Source organism: Neodiprion pinetum, chromosome 1 (assembly GCF_021155775.2).
Source record: "Neodiprion pinetum isolate iyNeoPine1 chromosome 1, iyNeoPine1.2, whole genome shotgun sequence".
Lineage (NCBI taxonomy): Eukaryota > Metazoa > Arthropoda > Insecta > Hymenoptera > Diprionidae > Neodiprion > Neodiprion pinetum.
Genome location: NC_060232.1, coordinates 22,819,643 through 22,837,649, shown reverse-complemented (window position 1 = coordinate 22,837,649; position 18,007 = coordinate 22,819,643). Strand labels below are relative to the sequence as shown.

At 39.9% G+C, this 18,007-nt stretch overlaps 3 protein-coding genes across 3 annotated transcripts; all 3 read left to right on the top strand.

Moving 5' to 3' along the window:
* The first annotated feature begins 143 nt into the window (after positions 1-143).
* On the top strand, positions 144-2,714 carry Osi15 (DUF1676 domain-containing protein Osi15). Its single transcript, XM_046632232.2, has 2 exons — positions 144-603; positions 2,204-2,714. The coding sequence occupies exons 1-2, from the start codon at positions 234-236 to the stop codon at positions 2,548-2,550; spliced, it is 717 nt and encodes a 238-aa protein (XP_046488188.1). The 5' UTR covers positions 144-233; the 3' UTR covers positions 2,551-2,714.
* An 8,740-nt stretch (positions 2,715-11,454) lies between these two features.
* Positions 11,455-12,659, top strand: Osi16 (DUF1676 domain-containing protein Osi16). Its single transcript, XM_046631978.2, has 2 exons — positions 11,455-12,023; positions 12,108-12,659. The coding sequence occupies exons 1-2, from the start codon at positions 11,546-11,548 to the stop codon at positions 12,482-12,484; spliced, it is 855 nt and encodes a 284-aa protein (XP_046487934.1). The 5' UTR covers positions 11,455-11,545; the 3' UTR covers positions 12,485-12,659.
* A 381-nt stretch (positions 12,660-13,040) lies between these two features.
* LOC124221731 (uncharacterized) lies at positions 13,041-16,075 on the top strand. The gene is made up of 4 exons (XM_046631984.2): positions 13,041-13,674; positions 13,872-13,967; positions 14,041-14,205; positions 14,681-16,075. Exons 1-4 carry the CDS (start codon positions 13,113-13,115, stop codon positions 15,418-15,420), a joined length of 1,563 nt encoding a protein of 520 aa, XP_046487940.1. The 5' UTR covers positions 13,041-13,112; the 3' UTR covers positions 15,421-16,075.
* Positions 16,076-18,007: the final 1,932 nt, after the last annotated feature.

The following is an 18,007-nucleotide window of genomic DNA, read 5'->3' as shown; positions in this document are numbered from 1 at the left end:
TCGCGGTACGGACAGAACGTATAGGAATTAAAATTCTTGACACCGCGGTTGTCGGTAGCGTCTGCCAAATAGTTCACCATAGCCCCACTATTGTCCGGTCTGCGATATATAAGAAAAAATTGCCCTGAAGGCAGAACAGTCAAAAAGAACCATCGATTGTCACCGGCATTAACGGTTCATTTTCTAGTCTAATTCAGTAACAAATAAGTAAGAAAATTATCACAGTAGCAAAAATGAAGTGGAAAATCGCGCTGCTTACTGTAAGCCTTGCCCTTGTCAATGCGGAGCCAAAAAAGGAATGTGAGAGCGACATGCGCTGTGCCGAAGACAAGTTAACCCGAGTTATGGACCAACTAAATGGCGAAGATACCATTCGTATTTACGGTGACATGATCACATTGGAAAAAATACCAGTCGACGCTTCTGAAGTCAGTCAATATGAGACAGACCCACTTCTCAGCAGCGTAGACAGATTCCTGCAAAGCCGCAAAATTCATCTTAGTTTTCCCCATGACGGCTCGTCTGCTGATCTATTCGGAAGAGCTCTTGGCGAAAAAGACGTTCAATTAGAACTCAGAAGCTTCACTCAAGGCGCTTCAGAGGGTAAGATTTTCCATTTATCGATTATATGAAAATACTCTCAATTTTCTTCGTATATGTAACAGTTGGACAAGTTTGCAATAGCTTCAAATGTAGAATTAGTCAAATCGGGTCTATTAACCGAACAGTCCAAGTTAAGTATAACAGAAAAAATAGTTAACTATATTTCTGACGTTAAAGACTGCAGAACAGGCGTATGGTAAATGATATTTTGAAGCATACGGCGACCTTAGTAAATATAGAACAATCCAGCATGGCTAGCGTGTAAAATCGTACAATTACTGTTCATATTCATTCAATCGCGTCAAGACCCGAGTTTATAATCTACTAGCAAAAAAGAAAGCACCAATTTTTCACTAGCTAACTTAAAAGTACCTACGAGCTATTGCATTTATTACTATATTTTCAACTAAAAAAGCTACAACCTATAAAAAAGAATATCAGATAAATCGATACAGCTTTCAAAAAATTTTCCAAGGGTATAAGTTGACTGCATATCATACATGCTCTAGTAAGGCAAAGAGCAAGAGACGGAGACGAGGAGAGAATGAAAAGGAATACCGAAAAATGTCGGTGCATCATCGTCTAAATAAAATTCCACCGGCCTATAAAATTATAGATTAATATCAGACTTGTTAGATGTTCGTTTAAAGGATCCTCGATCATTACGAACATAGTTATGGCCGCGACTGCCGAGCGCGGAATGAGAAAGAACCCTTTAAATCGTATTCTTAAATACTAGACCTTTCTAAAGCATCGTCCAATGAATAGTAAGTATGTCATCGACCTGAGAAACAATTCGCTGACAAGTGTATTCTCCCGCATCCTCCTTTCTGGTTGGCTAAGATTGAGGATAATACCTTTTTAATATTTGCCTCGAGATGATATAGAAGATTTTTTTTCTTCCTACTCTCCATCACATCGGATCCCATGAGATGTGTTCTTAGAATCTTAAGACCGGGCTGCAATCGATTTCTAACACGTGGCTCAGGCTGCTGCTCTATTAGCCCTGTGTATATTCAAATCCACATCTTCTTATTTTACCGACAAAATATATACGAGGCAGCCGAAACAGAGTGACGCTAAGATGTAGAGACATACGCGTATGTGATCAGGGATCGATACTAGATAAAAATGGTAAAGAGTATAAAAGAAGAAAAAGGAGAAAGATAAACCGAAGTAAGCTTCGACGCTCCGGGCACGTGGTAACGGCGCGTTGACCCACATGCGCTCCCACCATCGTCGTCGGTATAGTTAAGAAGGGTGAAACTCTTGGCGAAGCATGCTTTACCATGTTCTCCAGGTAGAGGGACGTGTGGTACGCGTTCCAGGTAGGTTTTTAGGTCGATTACCACTGCCTCGAGGATAGAGACGCAGAGAGAAAATACTGGCGACTTGACCTTGGCCGTAGAGAGTGGAGGTCTGGTGCATGCTTCGAAGAAAGTAGGTTTCAGGATTCCAAGAGCGACGGTGGGGATGAGATTATGGGTTTTCTAGCCAGGATATACCCGATACATTGTACCCCATATGCATAGTGGTTCGAAATTATCTTTACTCACTTTTTGTATTTTACGATAATATCTGTTTTCCCTACTTTCTTCAGGACGTTCCAAACTCAAGAAAATCCTGATTCCTGTTCTACTGGCTCTGAAATTGAAGGCTATGATTGTTCTACCAATTGTCATCACCCTGATCGGTCTTGTTGGCATTAAGGGCTTGGGTACTGGACTCGCGGCTCTTCTAATTTCCGGTGCTCTAGCTCTCAAAGCTCTCCTTACGCCTCCGCCACTGCCTCCGAGAGTCAGCTACGGCATCATAAAGCCACACGACATACATACACACGATCATTGGCACAGGTCTCAGGAAGAAGTAAGCGAGCCCTACCGAGGCTGGGTACCCGAATACGTCGATCAGTTCCAGGGCTATCAGGGTTACCAAGGTGTGCCGTGAGCCCAGACGCCTTTGCGTTACTTGATTGTAGTTTCGATCACTGTAGTTAAAAAAATCATTGCTCCAATTCAATATAAGACATTCTTTTAGTACCGATCATGTTTTACAGTTGTATTATTTATTTTCTAAGTTATGATATATTTATTGAATATGAGAATAAAGAGATTTGTGTAAAAGTGCAGTCCTTTTATTTTATTTTTCTCCATGTTTGCTTCTTTCGAGTCATTCTATGGTCTTGACTCTTGTGGTCCGCTCCCCAGAGAAACGGTCATTCTTCAGAAGTAGCAAGAAGGTACTGATGACTCTACCCTCTGTCGGAAAAGTCAAGAACTTTTACTCAAGCCTTGTGGTTGGTCAACTAATTAGGTCATCTCAGCACACGTCCGATTGGTTGGAAAGTATGGAAAGGAACGGTATCCCAATTTTTTTAGCGAATCCACGTAAGCCTGGCTTCTCACCACGAGCAGCTATTTCAGTCCTGTTTCCGTTGATCACCGTGAAAGTAAGGGTTAACTAACACCCTTTCAGTACCTGGAGGCGGGTCTTAGCTCCAGAGATTCATAATTGGCTGAAGTTTCTGCGGTGGTGTGAGTGCTCGGAGGTTCTCATTGGCGCCCCGGACGACGTCCTGGAGTAGGCATCGGAAAACGGGTCACTGGGTCATTCGTCTCAAGGTGGGGAACGACACAAGTCTGGAACCCAAGGTGGGAGTGAATTTCAGTGAAGTCACGATCAGCTTCCTTGGTTTTCATTGGTACTCTACGTTCCCTAGTCTTGGTCAGCTCGGTGATGAGGGTCACTGGGTCGTTGCCTCGGAGCAGCAACTCGTACCATTTCCTTTTACATCCTCACCTTCTCCTACTCCATCTACTCCTCCACCTTGCTCACTGAACAGGTTTCAGGCTGTGGTGGGGTAACTGCTGCGTCATACAACCGCCTAACGGAATTGGTTGTAGTTGTGGGAGATCCGCAGGTATATAATACCTGCGGAGACGACAGGTGCTCGCACCACTTCACGCGCTCGAGATCAATGCACCAGCCATACTAGCGATTCAGGGTCAAACATCAGATATTCATACTACTTTATTACACCTACTCTGCCAGCGTGTAAAATATCAACTCCCGGCCCTACATTCTTCTACTATGGCCAACGGTTGTTTAATAACGAATTATTATGATTAAGACGAAACAAAGTCGAGTTGTTGATTTTTTCGTAAAATTGAAGACTTATGTTCAACTTATCAAGGCCTTAATCATTTTATTCAATCTACGATGCCCAGGTGGGGAGCACTATCCAAAACTATTTCGATGGTTCTATAATTCATAAAAGTACCTACGCTGCACTCTTGCCTCTTACTTTATTCAAATATTATCATACCATGACATTCGGGGATTCATTACCCAGGCTCTTCGTTTTAGCTTTTGTCATATAACTTGAATAAGTAGTCATGAGCACATTATATTTTCAATTTTTGCTATTTCGATCGGTCTTTACATTGTGTAGAAACCTGTCATGATACCTCACTGACAATGAATGATATTCATATGGCAAAACACAGATACGAAACTACCATGAAATTCGATACTTTTGTGTGATTAAAAGAGTAATATATTAGAATTACTTGACATTATAATCCTTTAGTATGATAAGCAGTCAGAATTCTGAAGTGGATCGTGTTGCGTATCAGAAAGACAAAGTATCGTATAGAGAAACAAGCCTGTGGGGATAACTAGTCTGAAGATGACGTTTGATTCCCATCAGGCTCTGGCTGAATATAATCTGGTAAGATACTGATTGTAACTTGAAATTGGAACAATTACAAAAAAAAAAAATGTAGCAACACATTAAAGCACCTCTTCCAGAATTAGTTTCCGAGCTGTAAGTCTCGATTCTGATTTATGCTTGCGACCTGAATATCAGAAATATCTGCATGCTGTAAGCTGTCTCTATTGTTTCAACCTTTTACTGATGTACCTAATCTGTGAAACTTAGATAATGGCAGGTTAGATTATACAAAAGTGATGATACCGACTTTAAAAATATGTGTACGTGACTGTGCAATAATATGCAAATTAGGATTTAAGAAATACACTTACCGGATTTGACGCTGTCTTTACATTGAAAAAGAAACTTGTCGGCTAGCAAAGAAACATGTACAGCTAGTTACATATCACACTAACTTTGAAATTTGGAACACTTACAGAAAGTGAATCTAAGTGGTAATTGAGTCGTTGAAAGTAAGAAAATATGCTTACAACTCGCAGCGTAAAATTGCGGTACTATTAGCCGTTAGTTTGGTAAAGAACGAAAGAAAAAATTCACAAATAAATTTGCACCTCTTCGTTATTGGTATTACAAACAGATTCAGCTGTGTTAAATGTATTACCAGCAGTCATCGTCATGTCCCAATAATAATTGTAAGACATCTAAAATCATGATTGCTATCCCTTTCAGATATCAGCAAGTCTAGAAATATCGTTAATACGAATGAATCTGTTAAGAACGTAGAGAGAAGTGGGATTTCATCATGATAATCAAGTGTGAAAATCACAATCAATGCCTGATCTTGGTGTTCAGTGACCTTATACTTGGTCTACATTGTAAAATACCTACTCTTAAGTCACTTTGAAGCGAGGAATGCCATACCGCAACACATAAGAATCCAAGTTCACTTCAACCGTATCCTCCACAAATTGGAAAGAGCCGTATAATCCGATGACCTACATATGAAATTATGATCGGAGCCTTATGTTGTGGGATGAGAATATGTAGGGTATTCATGGAGGTTTAAAAATGACCGTTGTTACTGGTTCATGTTCCGGTACCGTCGTACGCACTTTAAACTAGATCGAGAGATTGCCTATACTTACTGATCTTAGTATCATATCACTATGAAGTTGCATTCTTTTTACCTCCAAGCCGTAGGCTGCTGAAATCGAATTTAAAAGAACAACTGTGGCGAACTTGTTTTCGTGATCAGTTTTTTAACCAGATGTCGGTAACTTACCGAACATTTCGATCCTCTGCAGGTCTTGCCGATGCAGCAAGCGTTTCTCTTTTACGATCTGAAGGTAGCGGCCAAACACAAATTTCTCGGAGAAGATCCACAATCGCTATACCGGTTAATATACTATAGTTACAATGATATCTGAAGTACCGCAGCGAATGACGTGGTGGCTTCTCATAAAACGGTGGTTATTTTACTCACTCAATCATAATTCTTTTCAAAATGGTTTCTTAAGTCATTGAGAATTCGTTAATCTAACATACAATTTTTGTAATACGTTGCCTGCGTTTCCCCGTTTTTTTTTTTTTTTGATTCACGAAAGATGTGCCTGACTGCTTTGATTTATAAATTACTCAGCAAATTTATTCACTTTCTAATCTTTCTATGAAACAATTTGTCAAAACGTAGAGCTCATGAATCTCAAACGGTTTTTGGTTATCGCCAATATACTAGCAGTTTTTCATACACTCCGCCTCCGTACAAATTCTGTATTTATGTGCAACTTATTCTAGCTTCTGAGAGTTTGACATAAATTGTACCCGCTATCTGACGAATTCCATGACATACCGATTGCACATGTCTGTTTATACGCGTCATATGGCCCAAGAGATAAGAAACTAAAATTTAAATTGATAGGCCAAATGACATACTTGAGCAGGTGTTCTAAACGTTGTTTTGAGACGTCGTAAAGCAACCAAAAAGATTTGTTCTAGACACATTTATATGAATTGATAGATAAAAATTAGGGACAATACCGTATTTTTCATCAAGAATCCTGCATTTTGTGTTCAGTAACTTCAGCATTCTCACTGTGAGCACGTGATATCTGCTTGTCTCACGGTCGACTAAGCACGCCTACCTACTTGTCAGCATCACACGATAATAAGCGGCTTTTGAAGAATTCTAATGACCGTTTTGATTACTGTAACTAATTTCTTTGGGCTTTGAATTGAAGTTCTTTCGTGGAAAACAATTTCTAATGAGTTTCTAAACTATTTTATAATTTTTCACCAGGACTCGAGCTCATTGTTGTTGTAAATATATTGTCCATAAAACACGACTTGTCTGGTATTAATTTGTACTAACGTCTTGCGAAAATACTTACCTCCCAGGCCACTCAGCGTAGAATGATAAATACACTTTTGAAATTGTTCCAATTCCCATTGTATAAGCTAAATAATTAATAAATTCGCGAAATATTCTGTTTGATTCAAATGTCTACGTATTGATCAATGTGCAGACATTCTATTGAATTAAAAATAATTTATGTCCTTTATTGCAGGTAACTATCTGGAAACATTTTTATCCTACAGGAATATGCTGTTTCTGGGTACATAAGGCCATCATTGCCGCAATTTTTACCATGAAAACACGCCGTACCATGCAATTACCACCATGCACGTAAGTAAAACTAATTACTGAGGCTCTGTTGAAAAAATTTTATTGTCTTAAGAGGAGGCTTTGGTGAAACTTTAATTATCGGTTGAAAATTGTCGTATCAGATAAGCTTTACGACAATTTTGAGACTCTGGCAGAACAGACTTTGAACAAAATTTTTATTCCTTTGCAGTGAAAGTGTATACGCAAGGAATTTTTGACAGCGGTAGGTAGAACCTCAGTTTTACCGCAGGAGGCTTACAATTTTTTTTCAAAGCCTATACTACCACAAGTTAAAAATTGGATCACAGATTTTCTTATACGTCTTTTTTAAATAAGTTGATAAATAAAAAATTATTTTTGGCAAAAATTTCACCGAAGTCCCCCATTAAATTTAAAATTACGATTGTATATCTAATATGGGGTTCTAGGACTGAACACCACTGGATTGATTCTCCCTGGACGAATTTCCCGGACAATATCCAAGCGAATGAATCCCCCCCCCCCCCCCCCCCAGTAATAATTGCCCCGCTCGGAAATTCCCCCAGACATGATGCCCGGCAACATAGAATTTCCCCGGACATTCATTTTAATTTATTCATTTATTTCAGATTTCATCAGGTTTTTCGTACACTAAGTATATATATTAGTCTAATTTATGTATGTTAGTTAATTTACTATTCAATATCCTGGAGATTTCAGCCAGGGATAATCTTCCAGGGAGATTTTAGGAAGGAGAGATGTTATTCGAAGAGATTTTAGCCGAGGGGAAAATTTTCCAGTTTGTGTTTCACGTTTGGCAGAAATATATTTTCATGGCAATGACACAGAAGTTAACCTAATAAAAAGCAAAATTTTCGATTTCAGTCACATTTTAAAATGATTAAAAAATTTATTTTTCAGCCTTCTACCACCCCGCCTCAAGTTAAGTAGAAAAAAGAGTAATAGCTGTAAGAACATAAATTCAGATTACTGAAACCTAATTTAATTGCTCGATTACCACAAATTGACGGAAATTTTACAGAAATGAAGAGGTGACCAATTCTCAGCAAAGCAACTAGGCTTCCACAATTTCTCGATTTATGCAATCGTGATTTTTTTTCTCAAGTGTGCCAAATCCTAAGAATTGAAAGCGATCAATCAGACGAATTGTGCCGTACTCTAGGAATTCTGCTATTGGCTGACAGTCTTTTTATATCCAGGCAATTATCATTAATTGCCGATGATCGATAAACTCAGACAATTTTCATAAAGTCTGGATCTAAATTCACAATGCTACATATTTCCATAAGTACCAAAAATTAGCGTAATCAACCAGCGACCATTTGAGATGCATTGCTATATAATTGGCATTGCACGTTGCAAGATTTTTCATGAGACTGAATGACAGCATGCATGTCCTTCCGCTATTGACGGACTGAAAGGTGTAATTTATCGAGCTAATACAGTCAATTCATTTTAGTTTTAATGATTGATAACGAACTTCATCCATCAATGGTGCTTTAGCTATAAATAACCATCTTCAAATAAGCAAGGTGCACCGGCTGTTACATTCTCTCATAAAATTATTATCAGTCATCACGGATTCAAATAGCAATTTACTTTCTGAATCAATCAGGAGTCAACACTGTCCGCAATCGTATGCAGCACTGATTGCAGCAGACTTGAAATTTGAAAAAACTTATCCAGCATCAATGTCACAATACAGGAATACAATTTTATTATATGTGGTTGATTACACGGTCCGTTGTAGTCTCGGTTTCATCTCTCAGATTGACCTTGGAATTGCACTAGATATGCATCCTGGAAACATAAGCTCGCGTGCTCCCGATCTTCTATGCTCACGTATCTTGTTTCTGCGGAATTAGCGGTTCAAGAATGAGATTACTGATCGCCGAAGAAACGACGCTAGTTTCTGCCCCACCGAATCTCTAGAACGAATCTCTGTCGGGAAAACGGGCTTTCTTAAGATAGATTCAGATTGTCAGCGTTGGAAATTTAGCACGCGGACTCGTGCCAACAATTTGAATCGCTGATTAATTAGCAGGAAAAGCTGAATTACCGGTAAATAGAGCGGTTATTGCATGGCTCGCGTGTGCTTCGTTCAAAAACTATAACTTCACGCTTCTGCGAGTTTAATTCACTTGGAGAGGGTAGGTTCAACTTCCGTTGATGATAGAGAGCTGCTCTCACCGACATGCTAGTGTTCATTAAGCGCTTATAATTGATCTTGAAACTGCTCGCGTTGTGTCATGTCGTCCCTAAACAGTGTGAGTACATCAAATAGATGCAAAAATAACACACTGACATCACCAAAGTTAGTTAGTGACTGTATTTTTCTAAAGCAACGAAATTCAATAAAATCGCCGGAGGTTAGGTACCAAGGAAATAACAATTGCAACGTTTTACTGCCTACAAGTTTTTGATCGACATAACAATGCTGAGTCGTCGTTGATAAACGAATGCAAGCATGTTTTACAATACCTAAATATCTATTTGTTTTACAGACATCGTTTTGCCGGAGTAAAGAATCCATATGCTTTTTTAGAATTAATTGGAGTTTGCTCATGATATTCCTGTTGATTAACTTGGAAATAAATTTATGTCGATATCTTCCCACTAGTCTCGTAACGAGACAATCGCTGTTTTGTAAAATTGACTGACTACAGAAGAGATCAGGTGGGGTTCCGCACAAAGCGTTTCGAGTGAACATAGAAACTAAGGTGATCAGAGTCGCGGCAGTTCCCAATTAGGTTTTATCTGAAAGTTAGTTTTACGACGAACAACAGGGCCATGGGAAGGACTGAGAGTCTCTTGAATCGAAAGACAGATCGGCCCAGTTGTTGCGAGAAATATGAGCGCAAAGAGAGTCCGATGAGACGGTTGCGTTACCCTTCACTTGAAGGGGCCCGACGGCCTGACGGGGCCGGCGAGCCAGTGGCTGCCTTTGCAGCTACTGTCACTGACCATGCGAGACGGTGAAGGCCAAGCCTTGATATACATATCTATGTGCAACTAGATCAATTGTAAGTAGTGTAAGTACCCAGTTGCGTTTATTGACGAAATAAGAATGATCGCAAAAAGAACATAGCGTTCAGAAATAGGTGGTCAAGGAAACAGGACCGAGGAACAAGGAAGACTGCTGAGCTGTACAACTATTGCACTTCTCTGTTTGCGTGGAAATCGGACACTTTCTCGCTCGCAACGGTTCGATGATCAGCCAAAATACACAAGAGAGGGCTTCCACGGAAACTGGGTTAATTTCAAGTATCATTAGGGTCATATACTCCCCTCATCTGTCTCCCATGAGCACTTTTCCAACCCAGACAATATATTTCGCAATTTATCACACTTTCCCGCTATTATCGTGCTTAACATATTCTTAACGTTTCGCGATAGCGAATAAACTAAGATTGAAAAATAGAGAGACGCTTGCCTTGCGCAGTAATTTGCACAAAAACTCGATCGCCGTTAAACATGTCTGAAGCAGTGAGAGGAAGTAAGATAATTTCGGAATGTCTTTCTCCACGTGATCTCATTCCTTGCTCTTCTGTGTTCTTCTCATTGTACGATAGACTTGGTCATATGTCAATATCAGCAATTACAACCGTGCAGATATGCGTGGACCGGATCATTATTAGCCTTTTCCGAACTTGTAAGAAAGTGAGTTGTGGACCAAGAGATTGGACGCAAATGAAACAGTATTTCGGTCAGTGGAAAAATGTGGAATTAGGAGAAAATTGGAACAGTCACCTTATTGTTACCGATTTCACTAAACCTTGACAATGAGAGTATCGCTACAGCCTGTTAGTTGGCAGCGCGCTATGTTATTCGTATGGCAAGTCACCCGTCAAAAGTTTTGTCGCTATTCGTCGCTATTCCTACTTTTTATTCGACACCTTCCAAAGCGACGATGCTATTTTCAATGCCCGGTTTCATCATTCATAATTCAAAAAAGGACGAAAGAAAATTCTCGGTATCGTATCCCGTTACGATTTACAGGGAGGCAAAACAAGAAAGCAATAAATTTATGCTTGTGTTTCACGGAAATGCGGACATTGCTTTTGCACTAATTAATTATGGAATGCGTTTCATCGTCAACGCGTCTCGAATCACATGGGCAACGGGCCATAGTTTCCTCTTTCACTTGGCATCGCCGACTTAGCTTGCCTGGTATCGTCAAAGGCGCAATTGAAGGGAATCCGCTTGTGGAAGGCTGCAGCGCCTGTTTCGAATCAGACAATACTTGTTCGAGCACTTGAAAGAGTTCTCTTTGTTTCGTTTGTTTTCATTTTCTTTTTACGCGTCACGTTTTTTGTAATTTTGACTCAGATTTGAATTCTCCGCTCTATTTGACGCCCCACTATCGCGTCCTACGCCTCGGTACGGCGTGGCTAAGAAGAGAGTTGCAAGAGTGGTGCTCTGCTCTAGAGAATGTATGAACGGACAAAAGCGAGAAAAAAGACAGTCAGTCTTGCTATATATACTGGCAAGTACTCGGCTGTATATTCAGTGCTCTCTACGCATCTCATCCGATCATAACCATTCATCATTCAATACCGATCCCAATCCGGTGATATCATTAATAGTAAATATATCGAGTTCTCACGATGAAGTGGTTAGTTGTGGTTTCGCTCCTGGCACTCCTTGGTGCTTCGTACGCGGAAATTGAGCAGCGTACGGCCAGACAATCGGTCGAGGAATCTCCGGAAACCCTATCTTCCTCCCTGAACAAGGACTGCAACAAATCCTACAGTGCAACGTGCTTGAAACTGGACGTGGTATCTTTCGTGGACAAGTTATCAGAGACCAAGGACCTTGGAATACTTCCAGGGGTCTCTCTGGTCAAAGAGACTAATTCCAAGGATGTTCCGGCCTCGGAAGTCGTCGCAAATCTTGCAAGGGACTTTCCGAATGACGTCGACAAGAGACTTGACGCGTTTCTAGTTCACAAGGTCGGAAGCTACCTCAACAGTCATGCGATCTCGATCAAACTATTCGACCCCAGGACCTTCGAAGCTGCTCGCAGTTTTAATGAAGAGGCTCTTAGTCAGCTGGGCTTCGGCGGAAATCAGAACGTAGAAACAGGTATGAGTTGCAAACACAGTCATGTTCATGAATCGCCTTCCACTGTTCGCAACTGATTTCAACGGTATCATTTTTCTATTGCAGGTCGTAAAAAGGACAAGGGTGGCATGGGCGGCCTGATGGCCGGTCTTCTCATGATGAAGGGAACCCTTGGTGCGGTTGGATTCGGCGCTCTGGCTCTGCTCGCTGGTAAGGCCTTGATGACGGGTCTCATGGCACTTATGCTGTCAGCAATCGTTGGTCTCAAATCACTTGCTGGCGGTGGCGAGAAGAAGACGACATACGAAATCGTTAGCAAGCCCGTATATTCGTCAGCACATACTCACAGCTCTGAGGAACACCATGGCCATGGTTACGGACACTCCGGATACGGACGCTCTCTCGATACCGTTCATGATTCCCTGCAGGACGCCGTGTTGAAGTACGGAAATGTCAGGGATCGTCGATCGATTCAGAACTAATTGCGAAAAGAATGCTCAATGACCAAAAATAGTTTAAGATACCCCGTTATTTATGTATAATTGTAGTGTTATTTATTACAGAGGACTCTCTGCCTACGGTAATAATAATTGTTGTATAGATTTGTGATCGTTATCACCATGTTATAAATACATATGAATAGTTTTGTTACGATAATTCATTTTTGTACACTATTTTACTAATAAAATCCTCATCTATTCTTTCCTATTTGGCGAACTTACGAGAATACTCTCACGGAAACAACTACAATGCGGTATCATGGGCTGATGACATGCTAGCCTGCTATTGTGCGCGAATCGTTCTAGGCGAATGACGTTTAATAATATATTAACCATAGCGGCGCCGTTGTACGCAATGTTTTTGCAAGGTCATATAATTTAGTAACCACCAACGCTAACTGCGCACGAAACCGTTGCCCGTTTGTACGAAGTACGGCTCACTTAGAGGAAGCAAATGACAATCGTGACAATAACGAGGGAAAAAATCAAGGAGGATGCCCGAATGACATAAATCCCATTGTATATAAATGGTCATGAAATACGTAAAGATCGCTAGTGACACGGTGACATTGAAGCAGCTCCAGTCGCCCGCAAGTCACCGGAAAACAACATGAAAATTCTCTTCCTTACCGCGTGTCTTTTCTTCGTTGACGGTGTTGTGTTTGGCCGAATTACGGGAAACGAAATACAATCGTTGGATTATGAGCCAGATATTGAACCCTATGATTCACCGGTACCCACGGAAAGACCGATATTCAAATACCAGAAGAACGGCATCAAGCTGGACCTGAAAATCGTTCCGTTTCGCAATCATACCGATCGAGAGGACGATTTTCCCAGCTTTCCCGCCAAAGATATCGGTATCTGCGTTTTGGACCTATCTTTGAATTGTGTTCAGCAGAGATTTCATAACTTCTTGGACCAAATTCGACGTCTGAAGGAGATCACGTTGCTTGGGAATTGGGTAAAACTTGTTCGAACTAAGGAGGTTGCGGAAGAAATTGGGGAGAGCAGATCGTTCGATCTCAACCATGAGATGAGTGACGTTATTAGCCAGGATATCGATTCTTTTTTTGACGTCTTTGCCTTACGGATCAATCTACCGAGCATCCAGGGAAATAAGAAGAAAAACCAGATTGATGTGATGTTCGATGAGACTGGTTTGGTCGAAGGTACGTAAACTACAGCTGACACATATAGTACATACTAGTCATGAAGGGAACTAATTAGGTTTTAGTAAATGAAAAATCGCGTAAGGATGATTAAAGACGTGTATAACTTATTGTACGATTACTTTTTTGAAATGTCACGTGCTGGGTGTTGTACGCTACTCAAATATCCAAAAATATTATTGACTTCACGCGACCAGGTCGAGGAAAAGCTGGCAAAGGGGGTAAGGGTGGCGGTGGTAAATGCAAGAAGATGATGATGATGATGCTGATGATGATGAAGATGAAAATGATGGGTATGAATTTAGCTCTTCAATGACATTATCAATCTTCAATTTGAACCAAAGTATAACAATTCATATCGTACAGGGATGATGGGTATGACGGCAATGAAAAGTATGATGATGGCTGGAATGTCATTGATGATTTCAAAATGGATGCTAATTCAGAAGCTGATGGACTTGAAAAAGGGCGGCGCTGGTGGGGGCAGCGGTGGTGGTCCATGGCAGGGAGGAGGAGGGGGAGGTGGAGGTGGTAAGCTTACTAAAAAAACGAAAATTTAATGTCACGTTGTTTTCACTTCCCGCAAGTGTCATGTCACATGATCAGACAATAATTCACTGCCAGCGGAAACCCGGTTTGTCATCTTCGTCAAACTGATTAGGTTCGACGAAATTCAAGATAATCCTAACGCACATTATGTGCATAAGTAAAATATGAATAACTGTGAAGCGATTTGAGTCCTTCGGCAAAGTCACATAATTAAATCTTTGTTAACCCAGTGACCTACTGTCCCTCGATATTCAGTTACCAAGCTATATAATTAGTTTTTTATCGGCACAACTGCCCGCCGTCCCTTGACATTGTCAATGCTCACCGCATTCTCCTACCTCAGCGATGGCTGTATATAAATACTGTCCTCGAACTGCCTTTCACGGCTTCAAGAACAACCACCTTACCGACATTCGATGAAACAGTTCTCTTTAATTCATTGTTTACTTTCTCCCAGGAGGCAGCGCCCCGCTAAAGGAGATCGTTCTACTAACAAAATCCGCGGGTGGCAGCGGCGGCGGCGCAGCTCCGATGGACAGTTATGGTGCCCCTCCACCGTCGAGTGGCTATGGAGCACCAGCTGGAGGCTGGGATAGTGGGGGTAGCGGTGGATCAGGAGGATGGGGTCGTAGTCTCGACGCCTATCCATCTACCTCAAATTCCGATTCGCAAATAGAGCTACCAGGAGTCACTAAAGCGAGTGGCGTACCTGCAGCTACGGTCGATAAGCCAGATTCTGATAACACGAATCACCAGAAGACGCAAAGAACCGACGTGCAAGTTCCCGTGTATCAAATCGTTAGTCCCATCTACAGGCCCGACGTTGGTAACGGTTCAGCAGAGGTGACATTGGAAAGTCAGTCGACGTCTCGCAAAACGGAAAAAAATAAAACCATAACGGATCCATTGCAACAGAGCAAATTTATTACCATGCGGTCGAGCTACCGCGTTGCTCCCATCAAGAACACCCGCAATGCCTTGCTCGAGGACAGCGTTTCGAATCCTGTGTACGCTGATGAGTGGAAGAAATTTGAACTTGCTAAACGATGGACGGCTAATCAGCAATATCCCGTGGGAACGGGTCAAGTGGAACGTCCCGGTCAAGATTCGTTCGACATCAACTACGAGTACCCACGGAATCATCAGGCTTACGGAAGGCTCATGAAGGATGGAAATATTGTACCCTACGGCTTCTGATATTCCCAGTTTTCAATGGTTGCAATTCATTATGTGTTCATGTATCACCTATTTATTTACATGATTATTCAGTTATTTTTTCATTTATTTATGTGCTCATATTATTTATCTTTGTGGAATATATCGTCTTAGTATGTGATACACACACTAAAACCTATAATATTATAGCCTACTATGTTTCCGAAATTCTGTTTTTTGTAAGGTACGCTGTAAGCAAAAAGAATGTTTACAATATTGTTTTGATTAATCGCATAAGCTGTGTGAACGTCATTCTTTGTTTTCAGAATATTCATTCTTTCGGGTCGTATAAATTCGAATGCACGGATTAATTAAAGAGGACAAAAATTCTATTACTAAAAGTCTCATAATTTCTGTTTACGAATTTGGAGGGAGACTTCATTGAAATTTTGAAAATCATGACTTGTACCGGTTGTTATCTATCAGAAGAAATATTCCGTTAACACAAGAGAAGAAAAAGAAAACTTATTATTATTAAGGATATAGGGTTCTAACGAGAAATAAAATTATTTAGGCATGAAATCGATGGATGTAACCCTGATCAAATTTTGTTTTAATTCTAGTTAGAGTGAAATTCCTTCTTTTTCAGTCAACTATGTATATTTTCCTTTCTTATGTTAAATAAATAAATGACTCAGAGGTGTATATATATTTGTTAAGATCAAATTGGAAATATCAATTATTTTCAAGAGCATCGTTTACGTGATTGAAATACGGATGATTATATATAAGTGTTCTTTTCAATTTTAATCGACAATTTTTTGTGACTAGTCTTTCTTAACGTAATAACAGTTTCATTTCCCTTTTTTTCTGACCCAGCCTATACCTTCTTTTGTTATTATTGAAAGAGGTGCTGGAGTTCTTTGGTAGCGAAGCAAGCTGACTTTCTGGTGACAATTTTGTCAGACCGTTGTACCACGTTTTCATTACATAAATTTGATCGTCGTAGATGTTTTTTTCCCTTTATAATTATACATATACGTATTAAAACTGATATGTTCTTATTAATGATTTCAGACAAAATGTGACTAGTCTTTATTTAAGAAAGAATATCGATTGTAAAACTAGATATGTGTAAAAAGTTTGAAAACGTGGAACACGAGGTACGAAATATATGTTAACGCTTCCGCGTGTTCTCGCAGAAATGGAAACCGGCGAAACTTGTTCGTCAACGCACACTACTTGTATTTTATTACTTTTCTCATTTTTATTCTAATAGCAGGCCGGCTGTTTGAACTGTTACATACTGGAACTCGTATAAAAAAAATCCTTTCACCACTTTTTAGGTTATGATATCATATGTAATGGAACAAAGTTTCAATCTCATGCGATGAGGGTGTATGCGTAAGGAATTTTTCGCATCGGTGAGCAGAATCTTTTTCGAAAGGTTCCTTGTGCATACATTTTCATCTCAGGAGGTTAAAACAATTTTTCAATACATTTAATACCATAACCTAAAAATTCGTGAAAGTATTTTTCATACGACTTTTTTGAATCGTGTAAGAATTAAATAATCGATTTTTGTTCGAAATTTCACCGAAGCCATCTCTAGAGGGCGTATTTTAGTATACACTGAGAAAAATTTCATTTGTCATAGCAACTGGAAAAATTCAGTAAAACAGGTATCGTTAAAAAAACGGTTTGAATATTGTTGGGATTACGAACAACGAGGTACGCGTAACCATTTTGCGCTATTGTCGATCCTTTTTTGGTGATTGCAATGCAAAATCAGTTTCTTCGGTTTACTGTACTTTTTTAATTAAGTAAGGCTTTACGTCACTTTATTATTGCACAAGAATTAAAATTTCGCCACAGTTACAAGAAAATATAGTAACAGTGATCGTAATGAGAAAGAATTATAGTAACAGATACTAGACTTTCTGGTAACATTTGAAGGAATTTTATTGACCTTTGTAGCGAACAGGATAGAGTGGTACTTTTGGGTGTGAAGGTCGATGTAGAAACAACTTTTATTTATAAAAACCAAAACGTTTCGGCCGGGCATGGCCAGCCATCCTCAGTTGTGTTCTTATCTTCTATCGCGCGTCAAGATGTTGTTCGAAAGCGTCCCGGTGGAGAAGTGATTCACTTCTCAACATTTTTTTTTCTTCTTAATTATGCCAATAAAAAAAATTACAAATGGGAAAATGGTTCCGAAAAATCTGAAAAACTTTTCAAAAATCCCATGTGACATATAAAAATGTTTCAACAACCATCCATAGTAAAATGACTTTCGCTTCTAATTTTTTTAACGTTTTCTTTTTTTTTGGAAAAAGCCTAACAACAGTAAGAAGGAAAAATTGGCCCATTCCGGGTCGAAGCTTAAAATTTGTGATATTTGACGCAGTATCTTCCAGAATTTTTTCAAATTTTTAATTTTGGTCCGTCGATAAAATCGTTTCTAAAAATTGTCGAAAATTCAAATTGAGTCGAAAAAAAATACAGAGTACCTTTCAAAGTGAGAACAATCGTAGAAAAAATCACGCGCCAAATTTGAGAGATCAAGGGTAAAACCCAGGTTGAATTGGCGTGGAATGCCCCATATGATTTCAATACTTATTAACTGTTT

What these genes read in the sequence shown, in the direction of transcription:
- Osi15 (XM_046632232.2), top strand. Translation starts at nt 234, where the DNA reads ATGAAGTGGAAAATCGCGCTGCTTACTGTAAGCCTTGCCCTTGTCAAT. An exon ending in CACTCAAGGCGCTTCAGAGG is followed by an intron (nt 604 to 2,203) that starts GTAAGATTTTCC and finishes TACTTTCTTCAG; the next exon opens with GACGTTCCAAACTCAAGAAA.
- Osi16 (XM_046631978.2), top strand. Translation starts at nt 11,546, where the DNA reads ATGAAGTGGTTAGTTGTGGTTTCGCTCCTGGCACTCCTTGGTGCTTCG. An exon ending in AAATCAGAACGTAGAAACAG is followed by an intron (nt 12,024 to 12,107) that starts GTATGAGTTGCA and finishes TTTCTATTGCAG; the next exon opens with GTCGTAAAAAGGACAAGGGT.
- LOC124221731 (XM_046631984.2), top strand. Translation starts at nt 13,113, where the DNA reads ATGAAAATTCTCTTCCTTACCGCGTGTCTTTTCTTCGTTGACGGTGTT. An exon ending in TGAGACTGGTTTGGTCGAAG is followed by an intron (nt 13,675 to 13,871) that starts GTACGTAAACTA and finishes TCACGCGACCAG; the next exon opens with GTCGAGGAAAAGCTGGCAAA. An exon ending in AGGAGGGGGAGGTGGAGGTG is followed by an intron (nt 14,206 to 14,680) that starts GTAAGCTTACTA and finishes ACTTTCTCCCAG; the next exon opens with GAGGCAGCGCCCCGCTAAAG.